This window comes from Myotis yumanensis, unplaced genomic scaffold (genome assembly GCF_028538775.1).
Source record: "Myotis yumanensis isolate MYYU_CA2020_CCGP unplaced genomic scaffold, mMyoYum1.0.hap1 SCAF_17, whole genome shotgun sequence".
Taxonomy (NCBI): domain Eukaryota; kingdom Metazoa; phylum Chordata; class Mammalia; order Chiroptera; family Vespertilionidae; genus Myotis; species Myotis yumanensis.
The window spans coordinates 21,844,272-21,870,996 of NW_027223768.1; the positions used below are offsets into that span (position 1 = coordinate 21,844,272).

Sequence of the window (26,725 nt, forward strand, 5' to 3'; positions counted from 1 at the left end):
TAATAAAAGTCTTAATAATTAACATTTATTCAGTACTTACTACTATATGCCTGATGCTGTGTACTTACATAAATTAACTCTTAACAATTTATAAGGTAAGTGATATTATTCATATTTTACAAGTGGAGAAACTTAGACAAGGGAGGTTAAATTAACTTATAAAGATAAGCATTTTAAGTAATTCATTTATAGTTCAAGAAAAACAATATGAAATTATATCAATATTTTGGCAGCTGTATGTAGATTGAAACTTTTAGTTCATTCTTTAATCTTCCTTATAATTATCTATAGAACTACAACATAATAACTGTTAACCCCACTGATAAAATTGAAAAGTGAGCTTATTTTTAGATGGCTTTTTTGGAGGTTAGAGGGTGGGATTATAGCATTTAAGTGGAAGCAATCCTTTCTTTCTTGGTTATCTTTCATAGACCCTAAAATAAAAGACTAAAAACTTGTTAGGGAGTAATAATCTTTAACTTACTATTAAGTATATAAAAATAGTATTACATTACATTTACAAATAATTTAAAACATTTTCATGATTGCAGAAGTTTTTACAGGCTTTTTATATTATTACCAGGAGGAGACCTAAGAACAATAATGCTAGAAGAATTAGTATTCTCATATGATAACTCTCAAATGAACATTAGACTAAAAATTTGGTCTTTATACTCTACCAGGCTTGAAACTTAAGGATATGTTTATTTATAGATATTAACTAAATTTCAAGGTGGTGTCCAATATTGGCATTATCCAAAATCTCAAGTTTTAAAAGTCGACTTCACAGATGCCAAGTTTCCTAGGCATTGATGGCCTCTCACTGAGAATGGCAGAGTCTAAATCCTTTCTAGGATAAGCTCCATTTCATTTATTAAGAGTAACTGACATAAAGAGTCTTTTGGTAAGCCAGTTCCAAAGTTATAGCTCAATCTTATTGATGGTAAGGCAACCACGTTTTTATTCCAGGTAACCTGCGAAGTAGCTAGCTACTAGGCCTTTCCTACCACATAGGCAATCTGTCGACTCTCTCATTAGATCTTCATTAGGCCCCTGCCTGTATATCTCAGTGGTTAGAGCATCAGCCGTGGATGGAAGGTTCATGAGTTCGATTCCCCATCAAAGGCATGTTACCTGGGTTGCAGGTTCAATCCCCAAGTCATTGTGCTTACAGAAGGCAACCAGTCGATGTTTCTCTGTCTCTATTCCTCTCCCTTTTTTTCTCTCTAGAGTCAATGAAAAACATACCCTTGGATGAGAATTTAAAAAACAACAACAAAAGATCCCCATTAGGCTGAAATTCCTACTATGGCTATTCTTGCCTTAATTTTTATTTTTATTTTTTTATGGTTCACTCTTTTTCCTATCTGCCATAATAGCTGACAGAGCTCTTTTAGGTTATAATGAAAATCATAGGCCAGTGTAATTTTGTGCCTGAAAACTTGGATATTATTTCTCTTAACACATGTATTGCTCACTTACTCTATGCAAGGCACCATAATAAGTATTACAGAAAGTACGTAGATGAGTGGTAACCTGATAGCTACAGTCCACTGAGTCCATACTGTGTCAGGCATTATTCTAAATGTTTTGCCACATGTATTACATCATTTAATTTCCACACTAATCATGTGGTCTAGGCAAGATACTGTTATTATCCCCATTTTATAGATAAGAAAATAAATTGCCCAGGGTAGCCCAGCTAGTAGATGGTAGAGTTGGGCCACAAATGCAAGCAGTTTGGGCTTTAGAACCTACCCTCAGTCCTTACATAACACTGCTTCTTGTTCCCTCCTCTCAAGGTGCTCACTCGCATAAGTTGTCCTTAGCTCAGCCGTGGGCAAACTACGGCCCGCGGGCCAGATCCGGCCCGTTTTATGTAATGATGTTTACTTTGAATTTATATTAGTTCACACAAACACACCATCCATGCTTTTGTTCCGGCCCTCCGGTCCAGTTTAAGAACCCATTGTGGCCCTCGAGTCAAAAAGTTTGCCCACCCCTGCCTTAGCTCTCCGGACACTCCGGAACAGAGCTGTGTCAGCTCTCCGAAGGAGAGGAGAAGGCCCAGCAGCCAAGGCAGTTTAACATTCAGCCCAGTTTTCTAGTTTGTTGGTTGACTTTCACATCATTCTAGTGTTACTAATATTCCTCTTCTGTGAAAATTCTATAAGACTTGCTTTGATTGAGTTTTCCATGTTCACATGATATGCTACAGTTGTGTCAAAAAATGAAATACCCTAGTAAAGTATTATTTAACTAAGATTTGATATAACAATTAGATATCTAATTCCTCCCAGAAATCTTACAGCAGATTTTTCAGGGGTGGGGGGAGTTCTGGGGATGGTGGGGAGGGCCCTGAAAACCATTCTAAGAGGAATAAGTAAAATAAAGAATAATACCATGAAAAGGTTTTAATGTTGTCTTACCTTCTCTCCAGAAGTTTTATTTTGAGATGTGCCAGAGGAAAAACATTGGTCATGTTTTAGTGGACTTAAGTTGTTCAAATAAATGATAGTCTTCAGTTCTGATTGGATTTTCTTTTTGTTTGAGCAGAAGTCTGATGAGATTTCTTTAAAATCTTGCTCGTAGTTCACAAATGAATTAAGGGAAGGTCAGCTCTAAGCAATGGATATGTTTTTGAAAGGAAGTTGTTTCAGAAGGTTGGTGATAAAGTTGTTGCAAAGATGACTTAAAGACATACACATTATAAAATGGAATTAATGATTTGTACTATACAAACCCCTGTGGATTCTGCTCTGAAGCAGTTGAATCTCAGAATCTCCGTATTGGGGGAACACCTAAAGTTCTTACAGTTGTTTTAGTCTTACCTGTAAGTATGCAGTAATGTTGCAAAGCTGTCCAAGCTTTCTGACTTGAATAGCAGGATTTTTCCAAATAGTAAGGATCAGTAAGTTAGAGAGGGAAAAGTAGCCTATATAATAAAAGCCTAATATGCAAATCAACCAAACAGCTGTTTGCTATGACGCCCCGTGACCACCAGGGGACAGACGCTCAACACAGGAGCTGCCCCCAGCCTGCAGGCCCCGACTGGCGGCAGCAGTGGGGGGGTGGGGGAGGGCGGCGAGCAGGCAGCGCCAGGCCAGCCATGGCAGGTACCAGCGGGGGCCCTCCAGGTGCCCCACATATCGGCCCTGATCGCCACCCAGGCATAGGGACCCTACCCGTGGACGAAATTCGTGCACTGGGCCTCTAGTTTATAAATAAGCTTAGAGTTATAATTTAGATCTCTGTTAGACCATTGGCTCATTAAATATTCTGCATTTGTATAATATTAGTATCTTACTAATATAACAACATAAAATGCACTTCAGGAGATTTTGTCCAGCAAATCATATGAAGATAATACAAAAAAAAGTATTTGTATATTTCTGTTTCTGTAAATTGACCATTTAAATATTGTCTATATTTATTTTTTTGTTTTAAAAATAATATATTTTAATACTATGGGTCACTTAATTCTTTTGGGAAATTGGCATAAAATAATATTGTTACAAATTTAGATTTCATTATTTCATGTGAAAGGCACAAATTCCATTTGAAATAACTTTTATTTAATGCAAAATGTATTTTTTATTGGCAAAACTAGAGTTTTCTCTAATTTCCTGTCTATTTTTTAAAAATATATTTTATTGATTTTTCACAGAGAGGAAGGGAGAAGGATAGACAGTTAGAAACATCGATGAGTGAGAAACATCGATCAGCTGCCTCCTGCACACCCCCTACTAGGGATGTGCCCACAACCAAGGTACATGTCCCTGACCAGAACCGAACCTGGGACCCTGGAGTCCGCAGGCCGACACTCTATCCACTAGGCCACACTGGTCAGGGCTCCTATCTATTTTTTATAAATAAAATGTATGACTTGACTGAAATCTTTAAAAATATCTTTTCATTGGAAGTAAGAAAAATCTCAAAGTTTTTAAATAAATTGTTAAGGATGTCAAACGTATTCAATTTTGATTTAAAATAAAGCTGAGGTTTGTTTTACTTTGTGGCAAATATTTACATTGTAAAAAACAAGCTTTGCCCATATTTATCATTGTAATTTTTAAAGTAACTAAGATTATGGAAACTAATAATATTCTGCTGTATATTGAGGGAAAATGAAACCATATTCATAAATTCTCTTTTATAGGTACGGTAAAATTTGTTCAAAAAACTGTATCTGTAGAAATGGATTGTGCAAAATACTATATGTATAAAATTTACATTTTCAGGACTGAAAAATACAGAGTTCTATTTAAGTTGTAGACTGTCTCCCTTTAGTCAATAGGCTTGATCATCATTTGAACTGCTCTCAAGGAGTATGACCCGCCTCGGTATTCGGCCCAAAAGATTCCATCTTGGTACTTGCTTCTGTAGTGGCCTCCTCGATACCACACTCCGTTCAGGTTAGAATGAGCACAGGCGTTGTACCACCAGCCTCCTTTATGAAAGTGCGCACAGTTTCCTTTGAGGGGAAAATAGAGTTATCAGAGTAAGTTTCTTCTAAGTGTGGTACTCAGCACACCACTAAAACCTAACTCTGTCTGTGGAACAGTACATTTTCCTTACTGATTTCCATTAGCCTTTATCTTCATAATTTTGTTTCTTCATTTATTCTGTTACTGTTGCTTAAATATTAAGTACATGAAAGATCACTGGAACTTTCTTATCTTGCCTTTTGCTTGCTTAGGATTTGTTTTGTTGTTGTTGTTGTTAAGTGATTTAATTTTCCAAGTAGCAGGGTAAGTAAAATGCAAGTATTGTTTGCATATAAGAGAGAGATTGGAAGGGAAGATAGGAAGTTGCTAAAGAGAGTAAAGTTTGGGGGAAATTGAATTCTCAAAAATAATATAAAACAGTATGACTGTCAGTTACATGGGTTTCTATATAAAATGCATACGTTATAACTATTTCACTCATCCTTTTTTCCTCTCTTGCCTATGTGTGAAAAAAAAAAAAAAAAAGGCTGTTTTCCAGGATACAGCTGAACAGAAATATAGATCAATTTTGGGGGGTGGTATCTCCTCCCAAACCTGGGTTAAGGAGGCAAAAAATATATGAAAATTAAATTAAAAATTATCTTATGTGGGTGGCCTAATTGATTTTGAGAAGAATATTAATTTCCCCTCTGAATAAAGCTCGTTTTTGTTCCTTTTTTACATGTCGCAATTGTTTGCTGTTCCCCTTTGCTAAGAAATGCCTTTCCCCATATACCCAAGTGGCTTCTTCCTTCACTCCCTACAGTTCTTTATTCAGAAATAACTTCTCACAATAACCTTCCTTGGCCACCTCACAGAAAAGAGCATCTACCCCGTCCCCTTCTTCCCATTACTTTCTTTTCCCTTTCTGAGTTTCATTTTTCTTAGAGTACTTGTCACCATCTGACAAGTCACTTGTCTCCCTCGTAAGCTCCAAAGGGCAGGAACTTTATTCACTGTTGTGTCCTCAGCACCAGCCTGGCACATGGGAGGTATCCAGTTAGTGTCTGTTATGAATTTTAGGCAGTTGACAGTTTTATTTCAAGATGAATGCCTTTTTGTTTTGTTTTCCATTTCCCATCCCTCCAGCTTAGACCAACAGAACCTTCTTCACAGAGGTCATGCATTGAGATTTCTTTATAGCAGTGATATTCAACCAGTTGCTGCAAGAATTTTTAAAAGCACAGTACCTGATTCTTTAGTCAGGGGCACTGATCTCTTTTCCCTTAGATTGTCAAATAACAAAATGACAGCAGCCAATACAACAATAGCTGTCCGGTGTGAATGAATCAAAATTATCCCTATTTTTTGTCTGATCGGCAAAAAGTATATGTTTTTTGGTGTGCCATAGAATTTTAGTAATTCATTTGTGTGCCATGAGATGATAAAGGTTGAAAATCGCTGCCTTATAGAAGAAATTCTAAAGCTGTTCCTTTCCAGATTATATTCCTTTTGACTGAGTCCAAAATGACCTTTCTAGAAAGATTTTTAGTGGTGTACACTTTACTAACAGGTTCTATTTCATGCACAGAAAGTGGTGATTCTACAAAGAATGCACATCAGCTTTTTTCCTACCCACCTGCATACATATCTTTATCTCTGTCCAGTGTGGTGAATTGTTTACCATTGTGCCACATCATAGAGTCCCCTGCATTTCCCTGGTAAGTCCCCAGGCGCAGTCTATAGAATTCACTTTCAGGTTCCAGGCGAAAGCTGCTATATTCTGCATAGACTTTTTTATCACTCCAGTCTTCTAATTCAATCAGCAACTTGTAATTATCTTGGTTGCTAAGCATGTAAATATTTTCCAATCCAAGCCAGTATTCTCCGTCAATGTTTCCAAACCCTTTCTGTTCATTAACAAAGAGCATGAGTACATAAATAACTGTAGTGATAGTACATGTTTTAATAGATATGTTTTAAACATTTGAGCATAATGATATTGGCCATTTAAATGGTAATGTGAAATTCCATTTTAGTAGGTCTCCCAATCTGTATGAGCCCCCACATAGTCACTTAGTTTTGTTTTGCTTTCTCTTAATTTGTCAGTAGTATTTATTTGCACAGCTAGTTTCAAACCCTACAAATAAGACAAAAGCAAAAGAGAATAAAAGTGACTCATAGCTGCTAGAATCATTAACTAATGAACTACCCAGATCCTTGAAAAGGGTTCCTGATAGCTCTCATTATACAAAGAGCTGATTTTTTCCTAAAAGTATATACTGTCCCGACCATAGTCAAACAAAAGGATATCTAACATTATGATCATTCTATAAAAGTGATAGTATCTCTTAGAACAAATTATCTTCTTTAGCTCTATTATAAGTAAATATAAGAAGATAAAATAGTAATCTCCAAAGTTTCCCTTTTTAAAAATTGTAGATTAATGTTTGAAAAAGTAACTGTCCCATTTCAGTAAGGACTTCCCATTGTGTGTGTGCAGCAGAATTTAAGTTCAGTAAACCTTATCTTAACACTAAATGTATTTTCAAGGAGGTTGTGCTGCAGAATTTCATTTTTCTAGTTAGTATTTGTTTAATAATTTATACTTCTGACATGGATATATTAATGTCTCATTTTTAGCTGCCAGTAAAATATCACCTAAGAGTGAATAATCACATGTTATTTCACAGTTTTGACTGAATTATTAACCATCTAGAAAATAATAGTTTCTACCATCTGCCATCCTTAAACTAAAAATATATACCACTCAAAAAAAAAAAAGCATTAGCATGGTTTATCAGAGGTAATTAGTCCTAGAAAAGGAGTAATTTTTTTAAAGTCCTATACTTTATATTATTGCTTAAATATACTTGATGATGGGTACAGATGTGGTTGTAAACAAGCAGTCATTGCCTTAGAAAATGGAATTAGGAGAAGTCTTTGCAAAGAACCACTTACTTATATGTATGAGTCATCCAGATGGAAAGGGGTCATTTTAAAATGCATCTTCAGTTTCCTTTTTATATTTTAATTTTTACTTTAAAACTAGAGATGAGAATCATCTTTTTTGACAAACATCACTAACGAAAAACATGGATAGTTATTTTTTTACGTGTGTCTAATTTATGGAATGGCTACTGTCCTCTTGTGTGATTCACTGACTTACCTTATAATTGTCCCAGTTTCTGAAGAAGTTGACAGAGCCATCTGTCCTCTTCTGAATAACAGTCCAACCCCCAGGGTCCAAACTGTTCTCACACCATAACTGCAGTGGTCCATTGCTGTTTTCGGGTTTAATCATATAAATTCCACTGACTGAGTAGCCAGCCTCTTTTGCTTGCTGGCAATCTTTGAATGGTCCTGTAATTGAAATATTATTGATTGGCTGGAAACTTAATAAGAAAACAGCCATATTGAAATAGTTTTTGATCAGGAGCCTTACCTTTGTATCTTTCTTTACAGAAACCACTTTTTGTCTATTGTATACACAATGCTATAAAAGTTAAAAACTAAGTAAAAGGATTAGCACAAGCCCCACTCTCCAGAACATTAATTTGTGTCATTTTCCACTATTCTTGCAAGCCTTTGTACATATACACACGCTTTTATACTGTTATTATCATAACACATATAGAAAGTTGGATTCTGTCTTTTTATTTTAACAAGCATTTCCATAGTCTGCATTTAGGTACTTATGATGCTGACATATTATTTATTCCGCTGACATTGGACATTGAGGATTTATCTGATTTTTGCTGTTAGAAATAACGCTTCACAAAGTGTCTTCTTAGGTTTCATTTTTTCTTATAAAAGTGTTGTGGGGTTGATCTACTGGCTCAGGAGAGTGTGAAACTTTTACAGTTCTCCATAGGGCCCAGTTTGCTGTTTTTAAAATTTGATTTCAGTGGAATACACTAGTTCTTTGAAATACTAAAAAACAGCATGCCATGATGAGTTTTAGAATGGTTCAATGTTCCATTAGCCTTTTGGAAACTCACACTGTACATTCACATCTTAAATACTGAAAAGCCCTGAAATAAACCATAGTTTCCCAAAATTATAAAATCTTCTAACTTTTCCCCCTATGCAACAAATAGTCCGTGAGAATACATTTCAGGAATGTTGGCAGTGTGCCTTCCTAAAGAGTTGTATCGATTTTATGACTAATAGTAATTTTTAAATTTAATCTACACAATGACCCTGTGATAGTTTACAGATGTTCTATACATGAGACAGTTTGCTATAGACTAAGGTCCCGTATCAAATAAGGTAGTAAACCCTGGACTTAAAACTGTTTCTTTCTAATCCCAGAGTCCATGCTCTGACCTGCTGTTATATTTCAGAGTTTTATGGAATCTCTCATTTTTTAACTCACTAATAAGTTCTTCATGTCTTTTCAAATGACAAAGCATTTTGTAAAATCATTTTTAGAATGTCTGACTCATGAACTTGTGATACCCACATCTTTGGATCTAACCACTGAGACAAACTAGCCAGGGCTATTAGAGCATTTTGATGTAGCACTTAAAGTAGTCATTATCAGTAACTGTTAGTTCTCTCCTTTTTTCCTTTCTAACCTTGACACATAGTAATAGTTTATTTAATAATATAAGTATTTAATAATTTAATAAATATATGCTTATTTAATTTATAGATTTAATGTGGTTGTTCAAGGATGAACACACAGTCATTTCTACTGTAGCAGTAGAAATTTCTATTGTAGCAAAATATTGTGTTTCTGAAAAATCCATGTTCTGCAAAATCATGCACTGAGAATAACAGCCAGTGTTAGTTGTTAGCATACTTTGTAATCAGTTGCAGTTAACTTGTGGCATAAAACTAATGAAATGCTTGAGAAAATCCCATATGAACCAAAATGACCCCTTTGTTTTACTGATGTTATTCTCCCTCTTTTTTATTTTTTTAAAAAATATATTTATTTATTGATTTCAGAGAAGAAGGGAGAATGAGAGAGAGAGATAGAAACATCTATGATGGGAGAGAATCATCGATCGGCTGCCTCCTGCATGCCCCCCACTGGGGACCGAGCCCGCAACTCAGGCATGTGCCCTTGGCCAGAATTGAACCTGGGACCCTTCAGTCCGCAGGCTGGGGGATATTCTCCCTCTTTTGCTAGTCACATACGAGCTGCTTCACATTACAGAAACATGCATTGTAGTCAAGTCAGAGAAAGGTAGAGAAGTTGTATTTCAGATAGGATGAAATTTAGATAATTTAAATTTCATATGTGGGAATGAAATGGAAGAAAAAGTGAAGTATGATTTTCAAGTCCATTCTTAGATTATTTTGTGTAATGCATGGTAACATATTCATTTATATATTCATGGAAGTTCCCATGGGCAAGAACTGTATCTTTTGGTTGTGTATCAGCAGTTTAAACCCACTTAGGCACTCAAATATTTGTTGAATTAAATGAAAAAAAAGCCACAGTGGTTTCCTCAGTTCTGCATTAATTTTTCCAGAAATGTCTTTGCTGCTTCTGCTATAGGCTAGAAACTGTTTTGGCTCAAGCGGTAAAGAAATAGCCATAGAGGGCACATCCCCAGTAGGAGGTGTGCAGAAGGCAGCTGATCGATGTTTCTCTGTCATGGATGTTTCTAACTCTCTATCCCTCTCACTTCCTCTCTGTAAAAAGTCAATAAAGTATAGTTTTTTGAAAAAAGAAAGAAACAGCCATAGAGTATAGTGGGAAAGTGGGGAAGTGGCAAGTAAAGAGAGAATTCGCTACAGCGTAGCAAGTGCTTTGATGGAGTTATACATCCAGGTTGTGCACAGTTATGCACATGGGAGCACTAGCTAAGAAATAGCTAACCCAGATTTTTAGGGAAGAGATCAGAGTCTACCTATATCGGAGCTGAGTTTCAAAGATGGATTAGTAGTTAGGCTGGCGGAGGTAGGAAGTCTGATCAAGGCCACACATGAGTCATGTGCTGAAGCGGAGAGGGGAGGGCTCCGTGTCACAGAGGAGTTCCGGGTTTGGCGTGCCTCTAGTGGGAGTGACTGAGGGTGCCACTGAGAGCCCGTGAGGTGGACACTGGAGCTAAAACAGGTTCCCTCAGTTTAGAAGTAGTCAGCATGATTATTTCCAAAGTTAGCCAGGGTTTCTAGGTTGTCACTCAGAGTGGTCAGGGTTACTTGTCTTAAAACCTGTTAGTGGTTCGATTACTGTCTGCATGAAGTGTTTTTGTTGCAATACACATACCTCTCTCATTTCCGAAATTTGCTTAGTTTCCTTTGTATTGTTTAGTTCATGAATATCATCTTTGTAAATATTTACTCTGCGTGAATTGGAGTATGGTTTGGACAGTTTATATTTAAGTATATATTCATGACTTTGACTTTCATGAGGTTATCTGAAATGCTGTAAAATATTTATCATTATTTTTTTTGTTAATCCTCACCCAAAGACATTTTTCCATTGATTTTCAGAGAAGTGAAAGAGATGGGGAGAGACAGAGAGAGAAACATTGATGTGAGAGAGAGACATATCCATTGGTTGTCTCCTGCATACACCCTGGCCAGGGAAGGAGATCAAGCCTGCAACCGAGGTACATGCCTTTGACCGGAATCAAACCTAGGACCCTTCAGTCCACAGGCCAATGCTCTGTCCACTGAGCCAAAGCAGCTAGGGTAATGCTATAAAATATTTAGAAACACCAAGGTTTTGAATGTTGACAGAACATTTATAAAATACCTTTTTCTTTCTGCTATTTAATATGCCCTTGGATATTTAAGCAAATAATAGAGTTCTGGGTTTTCTAAATCCAGCTTTGATTTGACAAGACTTCCATTTGTGCAAATTTAAAATGATCTTCAACTTTAATTTTCAACCCACATTTTTTCAGTGGGCTTCATATTTACAAGGTGGATGCCTGTTAGACTTATTTGATATAAAGAGAGGCTCAGGAAAAATTAGTTAATTCTTCTCCAGTACATGTGGATAAAATTAATAAAAGTAGTGCTTATTGTTACCTTTTTTTCTCCTCAGTAAAGATAGTAAATATAAGAATTTAGTATTTGTTTATATTTATTTTATAAATAAACCATTAATCTGTCTTAGCCAGTGTGCACTGTTGATCTTGGCAGAAATAATTTCTCATTATTACTTACATATCTCATTTACTTTCTGCTCTAGAATAAGGTTGTAAATCATTCTTATAATACATATTTTACTACTTTCTCTGTACTGTAAAAAACAGTACAGAGTGGGAATTCTTAAATGACTAGTAGAAGGACCAGTTTTCTTTTTGAGAGATCAAATATAACTTGTTCATTTGAATATTATCAGAAATTAATTGACATGATTTAGGAATTTGTTCATAGTGGTTCAATGGGTATAGAAGTACCTTTGTTTTAAAATAGGAATTTTGCCGGAACCGGTTTGGCTCAGTGGATGGAGCGTCGGCCTGCGGACTGAAGGGTCCCAGGTTCGATTCCGGTCGAGGGCATGTACCTGGGTTGCGGGCACATCCTCAGTGGGAGATGTGCAGGAGGCAGCTGATGGATGTTTCTCTCTCATCGATGTTTCTAACTCTCTATCTCTCTCCCTTCCTCTCTGTAAAAAATCAATAAAAAATATATTTAAAAAAATAGGAATTTTATTAACCCATTTCTTGTATTGAATAATCTTGCGATATTCTTCATCTTCCATGACACACAACTTGATTCTTCTCTAGGCAAGAAACTGGAATTCTGTACATGGAATTTGAGGGACCAGTCTCTTCCTCCTCAGTTTTTTTAATGATTAAAGTTTGTACAGGGCTAACAAACTCCAGTTAATAGAACTGATTCATAGAAAGAAAAATATTGACCTGTAATTTCCCAGTGAGTATGTCTCATAAAGAACCCATATTTTGAACAAAGCAGTGGGTTAAATAAAAGATTTCAGCCCTGGCCAGGTGGCTCAGTGGGTTGGTGCATCTTCCCGTACACTGGAAGGTCTCGGGTTCCATCTCCGGACTGGGTGTGTACGGGAAGCAGCTGATTTATCTTTCCTCTCCCTTTCTCTCCCTCTAAAATGAGTGGAAACATATCCTCAGGTAAAGATTTTTTTTAAAAAGATGTCATACTTTGAATAGCACTTGTGCTAGGAATCAACTTTAACATACCTGCCCTTTTTCTACAAACTAATTGCCTAAGGTAAAAGGAGAATCCTGCCCTTTTTGTTTTTAAATTTCTCATTTATTTTCTTACTTTGTCCGAATACTGTTCTCTTTGTGATAGGAGAAACAGGACAAAAAAAAAAAAAAACACCCACCAATTTAGAGCTTTCAGATAATTGGTCAGCAAGTAAAATCTTTTGAAAGGTAAACTCTTTAATTGGGTTGTGAGTTAAGTATAAGGTACGTATATTTGAGAGCATTTCTGGAATGGGAAGTTTGAGGCAGATACTTGCTAAAGTGATAATAGATTCTTTTTTGTAATAATATGATTTACTTTGTTTATTAATCTTTAAATTCAAAATGCAGTTACCAACCTGAGCTTTTATTTTTCAAATTGTTAAAGAACTTAACCTATTCTTTTTCATAACTAGTTAATAGAATTATATTCTAACTAGAGGCTCACTGCACGAAATTCATGCACTAGGGGGGGGGGGGGGGCGGGTGGGTTCCCTCAGCCAAGCCTGTGCCCTCTCACAGTCCGGGAGCTCTCAGGGGATGTCCGACTGACAGCTTAGGTGTGCTCCCCGGGGGTAGCAGGCCTAAGCCAGCAGTCAGACATCCTTAGTGCTGCTGCAGAGGCAGGAGAGGCTCCTGCCACCGCCGCTGTGTTTGCCAGCCGTGAGCCTGGTTTCTGGCTGAGTGGCGCTCCCCCTGTGGGAACGCACTGATCACTAGGGGGTAGCTCCTGCATTGAGCATCTGCCCCCTGGTGGTCAGTGCATGTCATAGTGACTGGTCGTTCCACTGTTCAGTCGATTTGCAAATTAGCCTTTTATTATGTAGGATGGGTCCTTTGCTTATTAACTAGACTTCTTTAGTTTTTTTGTTTTAACTGTTAATATAAGTATTCCACTAAAACCAATTGCATCTTTAAAATTTATGAATAGGAAACATTTTAAATCATTGAAAATTAGTTTATTATGCACTTAACAGCATATTTTTAGTTTCTCATTATTTTCAAGTTTAACTTTTTTAAGCTCACCTTTTATATCCCTTTACATGTCAAGGCAAAGCACATACAGAGAAGTGCACACACAAAAGTTAATAATCAGTGATGATCAGACCACACACATATCATTTTTTTCACATGATTCACTTCATTTAATCATCACAACAATATCTTTTACAAAAGAGGCAGCCAGGTCTCAGAAAAGCCTTGCCCGAATCCAAGGTTCTTGACATTTTAGATCTATGCTCTAACACACTGTAGAGAAACTCCCAACTCCCTTTACCTGTAAGGAATAAACTTATTTTTTATAATGCTACCATTTGTGAAAGAGTGATGTTTTCTTCTATAAAAGACTGACCTAAAGCGCAGCCTTAGGTCTAACAGCTAAGAGTTTTATTGATGGCAATTTGCCAGTGTGTAGTCATTCCCAAACATTTTGTTTTTAAGGTAGAGGGAAGGTTATGTTCCTGGAGATCATTTATGTTGAACTAACAAAATTATGCCATTACTTGCTGTAAGTTCATAATAAGTTTGTCAATTTTTAAAGACCAATTTAAAAGAAAATATAAAACTGACTGTCATTAAAACACCTTTTTAAAAAAATGATGGTAAGATATAGATAACATGACATTTACCAACTTAGCCACTCGTAAGTGTGCAGTTGAGTGGCATTAGTACATTCTCATTGTGCAAGCAATCTCCAGACTCCCTTCAGCTTGCAAACTGAAATTCTATGCCCCATCCTACAGCTCCCCGTTCCCTCCCTCACCCAGCCCCTGGCAGCCACCATTCTTCCTTTTGTCCTTATGAATTTGACTTTTCTAAGTACCTCAAAAAAATAAAATTACACATATTTGACTTTTTGTGACTGGCTAAGACACATTTTAAATAATACATAAAATGATGTATTTAGACGTTAGAATGATAATGTACAACCTACATGTAGACACCAGTAATCTGAGCTTCTTGGTGTTCGAAGCATATGTCAGTACAGCAATAGCCCCCCATCTTTGCATTCTTTGTGCAAGTACCCAAACAGCTTAGACTTATTTTCCAGACTGGCATAGGATATTATGAGAGTTTAGCACATTATTAAGAAAAGAAAATAACTAGTTTATTGTTTCTTGTAGTAAGTTATAGTTGATAAGAATCACAGAATATTAGAACTAGAAAGGGTGTTAGAATCATCCAGTCCAACCAATGCTTATTGTACAAATGAGAAAACAGAGACAGGCAAAGTGACTTACCCAAGGTCAATAACAAAGAAAACACATTTTCTTAATTCTGTGCACTTTTCTTATATATTCATTAGTGTACTATTGAACATTCTTATAGTGTAATTAATATGTCTTTGGATTTCAGAGACCGACATTTATAGAATAAAATAACTAAAAATGTTTGTTTATAACAACAAATAATAACAGAAAAAAGTTATGCCTGTTCTTAATTTTTACATTAAGTATTGGTTTAGTAGGTATATTTATATCACTGTTTCATTAAAGCAAAAGTCTGTTTAATGGGACTTTTGATATGCTGAATCCCTAGCATGGAATTTAATTCTGTAATACTAGATTTTTCTTGCACTACAGCTCAATGTATATAAAACCTAGAACTGATATCTCATTTCAGATAAGCATGTTTAGTGTGTCAGCATATGAATATGTGAGTATTCATTTCTTCTAGAATTGGTGATGCCATCCACTTAACATTCAGCACCCACAGAAAATACTCTATGACGGTTGTCTCCATGTGTACATAACTATGCACCCACCAGTTTATTAAAATCCACACGCTTCAATTATGTTTATTCATAAATCATATGTACAGCTGATTTTGTGTACATTAAGAGCTTACAAAAATATATACATTTTTAAAAGAATATACAAAATAAATATTCTTTTCTTTCTATATTCAGTGGATCATTTTTTACATATCTTTCCTTTGGAAAACAAAGGTGGTGGAGATAGTAATAATGATCAGCACTTAGACAGTTTAATGGTACTCTAGCGTATTGTTACTGAATGAATCCAGTATATAGAATTGCATAAAGTACTTTCTTGAAGGTTTTTGAAATGACACAACTTCAAGAAGCTGTATAAGAATGTAATATCAAGTCAATCAGCATCTATTTAGCATCTGCAAATGAGACACAATACCCATCAATCGGGAAGGAGCTTATAGTAGGAAGGCATCTTTTTAGATGTGTTATAGGTCCTGTGTGTACATGTGAAGATAACTGATAATGCAAGAGCTAATATGGGAAATGTGTTACAGAGAGAAGAGACATTCATGGAGGGAGGCAATCACTTCAAGCCTATGGGAGTCAACAGGGGCTTCAAGGAGGAGTAGCTACTTCTATTATTTTATTTTCCCTTTTTTAGTCTGGGCCTTATAATTTGAATAGTAAGAAGACAGTGACTTAATCCATTTTATTGAAGTGGGCGGTTTTTGTAAAGGAAATCAACAGAAGGAAAGCTAAAGAAGTAGGATGGATCTTTTGAGGATATTAGTCTTACCCGGCTAAACAAATTGGACTTTTCCAGTTTGTAGTCGGGAAACATATAAGCAGAAGTGTGATGTGATCAAAGTGGTGGTTAAAAAAGACAAATTTTTTGGCAATGTAGAATATATTTTCATGGAGAGATAAAATGGAGTTATGGAGGCTAGTTGACAGGCTATTATAACATCTGAGTTCCAGGCACTGTTATCTCCATTTTAAAGATGAAGAAACGGAGGCAGGGAGCAATTCTCTGCCTCCCCACCCCGTCCAAGGCCACACAGGTAGTAATTGAGGAAGTTCCTATCCTCTAGACTCCCATATATAGTTTGGATCAAAACTGGAGTTCTGACTCTGAATACAAATGAGTTAGCAATGAGCTTACTAAACTGAAACAAAGATGGTTTATTTTTGCACCTAGATCAGTGACTGATACTGAATGAAGGAAAGAATGAAATTAAGGAAGAGAGGGAGAATTCTAGGTTTGGAGTTTGGGGTTTTTTTGCTAGTGAAAACTTACTTATACTTATTTATAGTCTTAGAGCTGAGAGATCTATTTGTCAATTCTTAGTAGAAAACAAAAATAGAAATTTTAATTATTATGTATAATTACTTCACCAAAGTGAGTATTGTTTCCTCAACTCTAAAACATATTAACCCCTTACTTCCATTTTTAACAGAAAGTGGTAACTCACCTTCATTGATGAAAGTTACTGGTGGTATCTTGAAAGGGCTTTTGGTGGGAGAAGTCGGCAGATCAGGTGGTGGCATTAAATCTCTGGGATCACCTGGATCCCTCTGTATCTCATTACCTGCCAGTAGCCCAGGAGTGTACTGATGACTGCTAGGAATGTGTCGCGGCACTACCTGGACAAGAGGAGGAGACACATGGGGTTCTTGTCGGGAAAAGATCCGCAAGCACTGTTCTTCCAACAAAGTGATCATCACAGACTGATTATTGACAAGGTCAGTCAAGGAAGCATATTTCACTTCTAGCTCCCTGTACCTTGTTGCCATCCTCAACATTTCTGTGGTGACGTTGAGGATTTTATTTTCCAGCTGGGAAAGTTCAAGTGAGTTATCCCTCTTCCGGATAATCTCGTGTAGTAGCTGCATGTAGAGTTGGGTAACTCGCGAGTTCATGTTCCGGCTCTCTTTTCTCAGCAGCTTGACCTCGTTCACAATGTTTCCATCCACATCCACCACCAGCTGCAGGACGTCTATCTCCCGCTTCTGCTTGGACAGCACGTCCTTCAGGTTCTCCAGGTCCATCCTGGTGATCATGTCTTTAATGGTGCCTGCATCTTGCCCTTTGGTATTGACACAAATCGGCCCCGTTATTTTCTGTTCAGGTACCAGGAACGTGTACGCACATTTCTTTACCTCCTCTTTGCTGTCCGTGGCACGAGGATATCTCCTCTGGGTTATTTTTTTTATTTTGAACTCTCCTCTACAGTGTTCGGTGCCCGTTAATAGGAAGAGGAGCACAATTAGGGTCCAGATAAAAGCCTTCATTTTGAAATGAGCTTGTGTAACGCCTTCTAAAAAACAAGCCAATGAAGGGAAGAAGTAAAAGGAGTAAATAGTAATCTACTTTTAAAGTCAGTGATGTAAAAAAGAATATCTAATAATAAATTGGACCAGAATTAAAGTTATTAATTTCTTAAGTTCAGTATCATAGTACCTTCGCATTTGTTTAAAAATTAGGTTTCAGAGACTACCTTTCCAAGTGCCACCTTCCTGCTTTTTCTTCCCAGCTCAGTGATTGTCCATTGTGGGCAGAGGCACCTAATCATAGACTTTTCTGACTTTTTTTTTTCTTTTCTGACTTTTAAAAAGCTCACTTACTACCTGAAAACTCTTAAAATGGCACACAATATTTGTAAGGCATTAATTAAAACATTGTTCCCTAACTAGTGTTAAAGTTACTAGGTGACTACTAGTCGATGTTTTATATTTTTTATACTGTGCAGTTTCAATTAAATTAGCCCTCTGGTTAAATACCTTTATAAACTAACAAATTCAAGAAACATTTTTAGGTAAATCTAAAATGGGAAAGTTTCAGCATCGTTTTGTTGTTGTTGTTGTTGCTGTTGTTGTTTTATAGGATGTCTTTTGGGATTGGGGACAAGTTTAAGAATGATAGCATGCGTATAGTCATTATTGTGGGTATCGTGTTTCTCAACCATAATATTATATATGCTCTAAGCTTATGTATATTTCAGCAGGTTCATTCTCCTAACAGGTTCTGCTGAATTGCATTTTAGTAAAATGTTACCTTTCTGTAACCATTACCAAGGCAAGGAACTACCTGCAATTGAGTGTGGTTGTTAAAGTTGGAAAGTGCCTCGGAGAGCACCTCAGTCGAGAACCTCTTTGGGCCCGAGTGCATGGTGAAGGCCTGGGCCGCACAAGCAGGTGATGCTGGAGGCAGGTCAAGAACTCAGGTTCCCGGGCTCTTCCATGAGTGTTGGTAGCAGTGGCACACACACTGAACGTGTGCTTGCCCGGGATGTTTCATTTTTGCTGTGGCAGATGAGAAATACTTGTCCTCTATGCTATAGTTTTGTGGAAACTTTCATTAGAACTAGTTTAGTTCCAGGAACCAGAGCCTCTCCCTTTCTCTGTAGCTACCTCCCTAAAGAGGAGCAGCAGAGAGAACGTGTCCCTCCATCAGGTCATCAGCACCTGCTGTGTATAGCCCACCTCTCCTGTAAACTGCAATCCTGTCTGCTCTTTTGGAAGGATGGCAGTGGATACACTAACACAGAGCTTTTCTGCTTGTTTTCCACCCAAGTGTCATTGATTGGAGAAGCTAGGGCCCAGGTTGTTTATGCCTGCTATCGACAATTACAACACCATCATACTTACGAATGCCAGGCATGGTTTAAAGCCCTTCACGTGTATTAAATCATTTGCTTCTCATTACAAACCTCAGAGGTAGATTAATATGGTCTTCATTTTTAGATGAAGAAACTGGCACCCAAAGTTACGCACTTCACCCAGAGTCACACAGCTCCTAAGAGATGGAGCCACAATTTGAACCCAGGCAGGAACGCCAGGGTCCATATTAACCACTACATCACATGGCAACATGTTCTCTCCTTTTTCTATCAGCAGCATTACAACAATCCCCTATATTTATATCTGCTTGGCACATGTTAACTGTTTGCATCACACCACTTTGCAAAGCAATAAAGTTGTGGAGAAGCTAAAACACTCAAGTGTAATTCAGATCTTCTTGTGACTTCTCTAGACCCGTGGTTTTTATCCTGGTCATTCATGACAACAGAGGAGTCATAACTTTGTGAGTGTGGGGAATTAATTGGTTTTTTACAAAATAGTTTAGATAGTAAGGGTGAGCATAATAATATTCCATATGTATATTAAAGACCTTCTGTTGCTGACTGCTCACCAAAAGCATACGTCAATGAATACTTTGTTTTTTGTTTTCATATTTTGCCTTCTGATATTTTAGAGTTTAAGAGTCTTCTATTTTATTTTTAAAAGGACTTTACTACGTAGAGTTACCCACACCAAAAACCAATGCAAGATTTCTCGTTATATTTACGGATTCATGAAATTCAGATGTGGTTTAATTTAAAAACCGAGGGCAAAAATAATAAAACAAACTGAGGGCAGTACAATAGAAGCCCTCAGCCTCCTGGGTAAATGCACAGATTTTTCCTGTGGTTACTGTCCTAGTGCTCAAGTCCTCTCATTTCTTAAATCATAAAATCATTTTAATAATCTGCTATGAAATAAGATACCAAAATAAGAAAAATGTAGAAAGTAGTGTAAACTTCAAAACAAGTAGAATTTTATGAACAGTATTCTATTTGAAAAGCTTGAGTTCCTTCCAGACACAGATTTTTTAGAACAACTAAGCGTATAATCCAAGACTGTTGTGACTTTACATCAGTATTTTCACAGAAGAACAAAGATGTGAAAATACGAATCTAAATTAAAATAGCAATAGCTTCCTTTAGGTGTGTTCTGTCTGCTTTAGCTCTGTATGGGCGCCTGTACAATGAGATCATAACCAAAGTCACTGTCTACCATAAGAGAATCTGACCTAAATTTGTATTTAAAGGAGGCAATTAAAATTTTTTAAAAATAAATACAACACCCTTATCCTTACTAAAGTGTACTGACTTTGTTGTCATCTAAAACAGAGTAAGGAGCCAAATTTTTAAGTAGTAGACTGAGCTACGTCATGGGTAAAGAACCGGTTTTAAAAATACAGTTACTGTTACATTTTCTGAAACATTCTCTTATTTAATATTTTCCCACATATGTTCAGTTTTAAAAGTGAAAGATCCATAAATCTGTGTTACCTCATAAAACCTTTCTGTGTATGTTAAAAATTTTCCTAGATCCCAAGAGAATGTTATAAATTAGTTACAGTATACTTAAGTTTAAATCTGTCTTTGCTTGGTTGTTTTTTTGGGGGGAAAGTCTTCCATGCTTTGTGTTAACTTTATTGGTACTTTTTCTTCTTCATAGTTGCTACATTGTCGGCTAGTAGAGAGAAGACATAAGTAGGATTGACTTCCTTTCAGATGGGAAACGTATAGAGGCACCTCACTGCCTGTGTCATGCCCTGAAAACAGTAGGAGGCAGCCAACTTGAATTTAGGAAGCATTGAAGATACCTTAGATAAATAACTTCCAGATTGTGTATTGTGTTCTAGGAAGAGACCAGCTATCTGTGTGCTTTGGGTTTTAGATTCAATGCTACCCTCAGGCTTCAGTAAGAATTGAGATTTAATGAGGTCCTGCACTTTTCATAGCAAACGATGAAAACATGGCAAGTATTTCAGATCCAGTATTGCTTGGAAATTTTATCAGAATCTCTTGTGAAACACATTTCACAGAGATCTTCCCAGTGTTTAGAGTTAAGAATGTTTAAGGAAAGGACATGAAAGTTGGGGAAATCTTAGCTTTACTGTTATTTGCTTATTGAAGATACTTACAGTTAGTATCTTGAATGTTTAAAAGGACAGAGGATCCCCAAATCATAACAAACAAGTATTTTTGGTGTTAAAGCTTACTAATTAGTAACCAGGCATTTATTGTTAATAATTCTCACAATACAATTAAAGCCCCCAGATGAAATATTGAAAGAACACTCTTGCTTATGGTTACCAAAATTATTTCTATATAACATTCATATATTTTCTATCTTTTAATCATGTATTTAAGTAACTGTATCTTTGGGGTTTTACTTTCTGTTGTTAATGCTGACTTACATAATACTTATATTGCATTTTCTTTTTCTCCCCAATCCTAATCTATAAGGTTTTAGGGGGGTTATGTATCAATAACTTTGCTTTTTTAATTAATTTAGTTATAATAGTTTTTATTTCTGTTACTCAAGTTAAATTACTATTACATGTAAACCTGGGAAGATATTTAAAATTTTGAGTTTTAACAAGAAATATCGTAGACCTGTCTTAAATCATTACAAGAATTTTTGCTGACATTTAGTTATACCATAATTGAGGTGTGTTGCAAAGACTTTCAGTTAATTTTATATCTTCTGTGTTTTTTAGCTGTAGTTTAAGATATCTAATGGTATATAAATCTTCACACCCTGTAGATATGTGAAGACTAATGTGTATAACTTTTCTTTAAGTTTGTATCCCTTTGTTTTTCATCACTATGCCAAACATATAAACCTTACACATAAATCTTTACGTTAAAGTTTCTGTCTAGTGTCACTATAGCACTTGTTTTCTGAAACCCAGCATATATACATTAATCTATAAGCATGTCACTAAAGATCATTAAATTAAAAAATAACACATTAATCATCATAAAGTACATAATGACCAGGTTTTACATAAAGTTGAAAAACAAAAACTTTTCCAGATTAAATAAATTTTAGTGTATTCCAAAATTCTTTGTTTAATAAGAGATTTTGAAATTTCTATGACAGATGTAAAATAATTATGCATTTTGACATACATTAGAATTTTTAAGTAAAAATAAAAGCATTAAAGTACCTTTTGCATCTGTTGATAAAGCAAAGCCAGAAACTTGCCGCTCTTATTCTTGCTTTTAAAAATCAGTGTAGGAGTTTGTTCATCTGTGACTTTAATGGCAATTGCATCTTTGTTTTGGGCCGTTGAATCCAGGCTGTAATAAGGAACTTCTTTTTCTTCTTACAACACTAATCAATCGAATTTGACAAGCCGCCTATGTAATCTTAAGTAGTGGAGTGGAAGTTCTGGTCTGTGGGCTGTCTTTAATCCAGCAGAGAAGGCGTTGTGGCTTTGCTCTGTCTGCCACATGGAGAAACGGTGTAACCAGCTGCAGCTGACCAGACTGTATATACAGTGCCCTTGAATAGTGATTCCCTCTTTCTCAGTAGACTCGGGTTCAGCCCACATCTTACGTCACCAAAAAATTGCTGGAGACTGGGGGCGTGGGGGAGTCTCCTCCCTAGGATTTCCTCTCTGTGGCCTTAAAATAGGGGTGCGGGGAGTGGGATCAGCGGGAGTTGAATAGCTCGGAACAAGGAGAGACTGTGCAGGTTGAAGGAAGGGCACCATCTGGAAACAAACTATCCTAGTTCAGCGGCAATTATAAAACAAACATTGTAGTCTGCTGGCCAGAGATCCTTTAAGTTAAATACTGAAAAAACACAGTTCTCAACCTCACTTAGAAGTAGCTGCAGGCTCATGAGTTTGTCTTTTGTTACAAAGAACTAGTTGCACTGGGTCGGGAGGCAGCCACCTAAAGAATGTAATGCTCTTTATAGCCTAGAAGTTTTAAACATTTCACTGAGTTTCCATTTTTGAAGATTTTAAACGTTATAAGAAACCTCATGTTGTAATATGCTTATCATTACCAAAAATAAGTGGAAATCTATGTATAAAATTATTTCAGAAATTTAACATTTTTTAAACCTAAACTCTGATGCTATATGTCACTTCCTTCTGTTCTACAACATGGCACCTCTTGTCTGAATAAGGTTATTCTTATGGTTGATATGATATAAATGCAAACATAACTCTGGCCTGTGGGGTGGGGGTTCACACACACACTGTAAACTTGGACAAGTCACTTTTACCTACCTCTGGCCCAGTGCTTCTGCTATGAAATTAGGGTGCTGGAGAGAGAATTACTAGTTGTTGAGTACTACAACTATGCTAATATATTTCATTAAATCAGGAAATGTGATTCAATAACTCAATAGCTGGGGAAACACAAATTTAGGCATCTTAATTGACTTGGCTTAGTACTTCAGCACTAAGTGGTAGACTGGGGGATTAAACTCTTAACTCCAAAGCATTATGCCACACTCTCACTGGAGTATATAATTGCCGATTGCTGCTGCTAGATAATACCTTTGGGCTTCCTCTTCTGTACATACCATGTGCTTTCCCCTCCATGTTGATGTAGCTCAGTGATGGCAAACCTTTTGAGCTCGGCGTGTCAGCATTTTGAAAAACCCTAACCTAACTCTGGTGCCGTGTCACATATAGAAATTTTTTGATATTTGCAACCATAGTAAAACAAAGACTTATATTTTTGATATTTATTTTATATATTTAAATGCCATTTAACAAAGAAAAATCAACCAAAAAATGAGTTCGTGTGTCACCTCTGACACGCGTGTCATAGGTTCGCCATCACTGATGTAGCTTGTACTTTATTTTTCTGATTCTCTACCATCAACTGTTGATCCATATATCCTTATTTAAAATCAGCTTAGTTTCTGGCTCTTTTGCAGAATTGTTTCTTTAAATTCCTGTGACATACGTAGATACTAGGGGCTGCAAACTCAAGGGCCTATAAAGACAAATGCTCACCACAAGAAGGCAGCAGAGCCCTAACTGGTGTGTGCCTTGGTTGGTTGGAACGTTGTCCTGTGCACCAAAAGGTAGCGGTTCGATTCCCAATCAGGGCACATACCCAGATTGCAGGTTCGATCCCAGTTAGGGCATGTGCGGGAGGCAACCAGTCAGTGTGTGTGTCTCTCCCTCTCCCCCTCTCTCTTTTCCTTCCTCTCTCTAAAAATCAGTTTTTTAAAAAAGCAAGAATGAAGTAGGTGATGTAATAAGTGAGACCATAACAGGAAAATGAGGATTATGACAAACTGATATTATTATAGTTGTGGAGTGTGCACCCTTTTCTGCTGTACCTCATTATTGCAGATCTCCCCATTTTTTAGGAAAAGAAAATTATTGAGGTATTTCCTGTGATACTTGCTGATTTTACAAACACTGGGACAGATGGACTGCCAGCTTCTGGACTCTGATTTATATTATGTAACACATTGCATGAGCATTCAGCGATCATGTTTTATTCACTAGTCGTTTAATCTGGGAAAGTATGAGTAGTAAATTCCTCCTGAGTTTTTTCACTAGAGTGAGTTGAGCTTTCAAACTTTAGCAAATAGTAATATCACTAAGCACAGTAGGAAATTGGAATGGCAAGTGTTTAGGAACAAATAACGGTTAGTTTGGCATGGAAAATGAGTCAGGAGATCAGGTCTACAGAGAGATTTGGGAAGTCATCGGCAACTAGGTGGTAGTTGAAGCTGCAGAAGTAAAATAATCCAGAAAAAGTACATGTAAAGTAGGAAGATTAATGAAAGAACCATGAGGAATACCAAATTCCAGGGAACATGAGGGGAAAAAAACAAGAACAGAGGAGAGTAGGAAGGTTCTAGCCAGTTAAGCCCAAGGAACAAAGGGAATAGTAAAAAGACTACAGACAGGAAGAGACCGAAATGTTTAAAGATCTAATAATGAGGAGGCCATTTATCCCTTTACCAGAATAAGTTCCAGCAGTGAGATATAAATACTGACTTCAGATTAGATTGTAGGTTGAAGAGTAACTGGATAAAATTTAACTGCCAAGGGGGTTCGTTTCTACAATATATTAAGAACTTAGAAATCAGTAAGAAAAAGACAACCCAGAGGGGGGGAAATGGACAAAAGATATTTCATAGAAATATAAACATTTAAATCATTATTAATCAAGGAAATGAAAATTAAAACAATGATATTTTACACTCACAAGATTGGCAAAAATTAAGGAGCTGATAATATCAAGTGTAGATCAGTAGAAACTTACATACTGTCAGTGGAAGTATGAATTGATACAGCTTTAAAAACCAAAGCAATGATCCCTGCCCAGGTGGCTCTATTAGTTGGTTGCAGCATCATCCCATGTACCAAAAGGTTGCTGGTTCTATTCCCAATTAGGGCACATACCTGGGTTTGGGGTTGGATCCCCATTTACGGCACATGAGGAAGACCACTGATTGATATTGCTCAAGAGCCAGCGCGCGCTCTCTCTCTCTCTCTCTCTCTCTCTCTCTCTCTCTCTCTCAGCATGTCCTTGGGTGAGAATTTTTTTAAAGCCATACTTTAAGATAGTATCAGAAGAAGACTTCTACCAAAAAAAAAAAAATTACAGGTTGGAGCAAAAGTAGGTTTATAGTTGTATGTGAAACACAGAGTTTATTCTTGTATTATTATTCATTAATTATTGTATTATTTTCCATTTGAACAGCTGTAAACCTGATTTTGTCCCACCCTGTATTTCCAAGTTTGGCCCCAATGCCATGGAAATATAGGCCTCAGTGGCCGTGTTTTTACAAGGCTGCAGTGTATTCATAATGCTATGTTCTAAATATGGCATATACTGAAATACATCTATAAGCTAGCTTTTTCCCCCTTCACTTTGCCATACTCTTCCAAACTACAAGTAGGAAAACTCTCATTTATCTAATTTCATTCCAGGTATCTATTTGTCAGACTTAACTTACATTGATTCAGCATACCCGTCAACTGGCAGCATTCTAGAAAGTGAGCAGAGATCAAATTTGATGAATAACATCCTTCGAATAATATCTGATTTACAGCAGTCTTGTGAATATGGTAAGTTTCTGAAGGATGATACTAAGCCATTATATTGTGATTCTGCTAATTCACTTACACACAATGAAGGCCACTTTCCACAGAGCAGGAAACATCTTAACATAAAGGATGACAGTGACTGTTTCATTTCACTGTTTAATATTTAGCATCCAGTTTAAGATCTCGCTTTTAAGATATTGAAGTATTTCATAGTTAAAATTTTAAGGTTTTTTTTGCTCTTTTGCTGTTTTGTAACAACTTTGCTAACATAATTTACAAAATTATTTTCTATTCATCCCATTTGATCTCCCTGATCTATTATGGAAACAGTTCTTATATTTTTCAGTTAGGGAAGGGGCTAAGACCCTTGATCTTGGTAACAGTTTATTCACTTTTCTTGAGTCTGATATTGAGTAAATAACTAATTTTTTTCCAAGTCCTACTTTGTGGAAACACATGTATAGAAACAGCTTACACAAGCCCAGATGATTAGAAAAGGTTGTGTGTGTGTTTTAATATTTTTAAAATGTTGGAATTCTTTTAATTTGATAGGGAATTAATTAAATATAGGCTACTGACATAATTTTTATGGTATTATAAAACAGTGAGTTTACACTATTAATTACTTTAAAATAAATTTGTCTTAAAGCTAACTTTACTATGTCTAAACTTTCAAGAAAACCTCAAAAACTTCTTACAAGTTGGGGTGCGGGGGGTGAATCTTACTGAAAGTTAAATCAAACTATCTGTTGTCCTTTTCTCATTTTTTTTAAACATACCAAATTACAAT

The 26,725-nt window shown here is 36.4% G+C and overlaps 2 protein-coding genes across 9 annotated transcripts in view; one reads left to right on the forward strand and one right to left on the reverse strand.

Moving 5' to 3' along the window:
- Positions 1-26,725, forward strand: part of RALGPS2 (Ral GEF with PH domain and SH3 binding motif 2) — a 139,282-nt gene that overhangs the window by 70,792 nt on the left and 41,765 nt on the right. For all 8 annotated transcript variants that reach the window (XR_011468727.1, XR_011468730.1, XR_011468729.1 and 5 more), the window contains exon 9: positions 25,819-25,956. Coding sequence is in view for 3 of the 8 variants with exons in the window: in XM_070397179.1 (XP_070253280.1) it covers positions 25,819-25,956 (138 nt within the window). In the remaining 5 variants the exon portion in view is untranslated. The remainder of the gene's footprint in view (positions 1-25,818; positions 25,957-26,725) is intronic.
- ANGPTL1 (angiopoietin like 1) lies at positions 3,584-22,404 on the reverse strand. The gene is made up of 5 exons (XM_070396747.1): positions 22,066-22,404; positions 16,754-17,599; positions 7,597-7,790; positions 6,067-6,337; positions 3,584-4,474 (listed from the first exon to the last, which is right to left on the reverse strand). Exons 2-5 carry the CDS (start codon positions 17,571-17,573, stop codon positions 4,287-4,289), a joined length of 1,473 nt encoding a protein of 490 aa, XP_070252848.1. The 5' UTR covers positions 17,574-17,599; positions 22,066-22,404; the 3' UTR covers positions 3,584-4,286.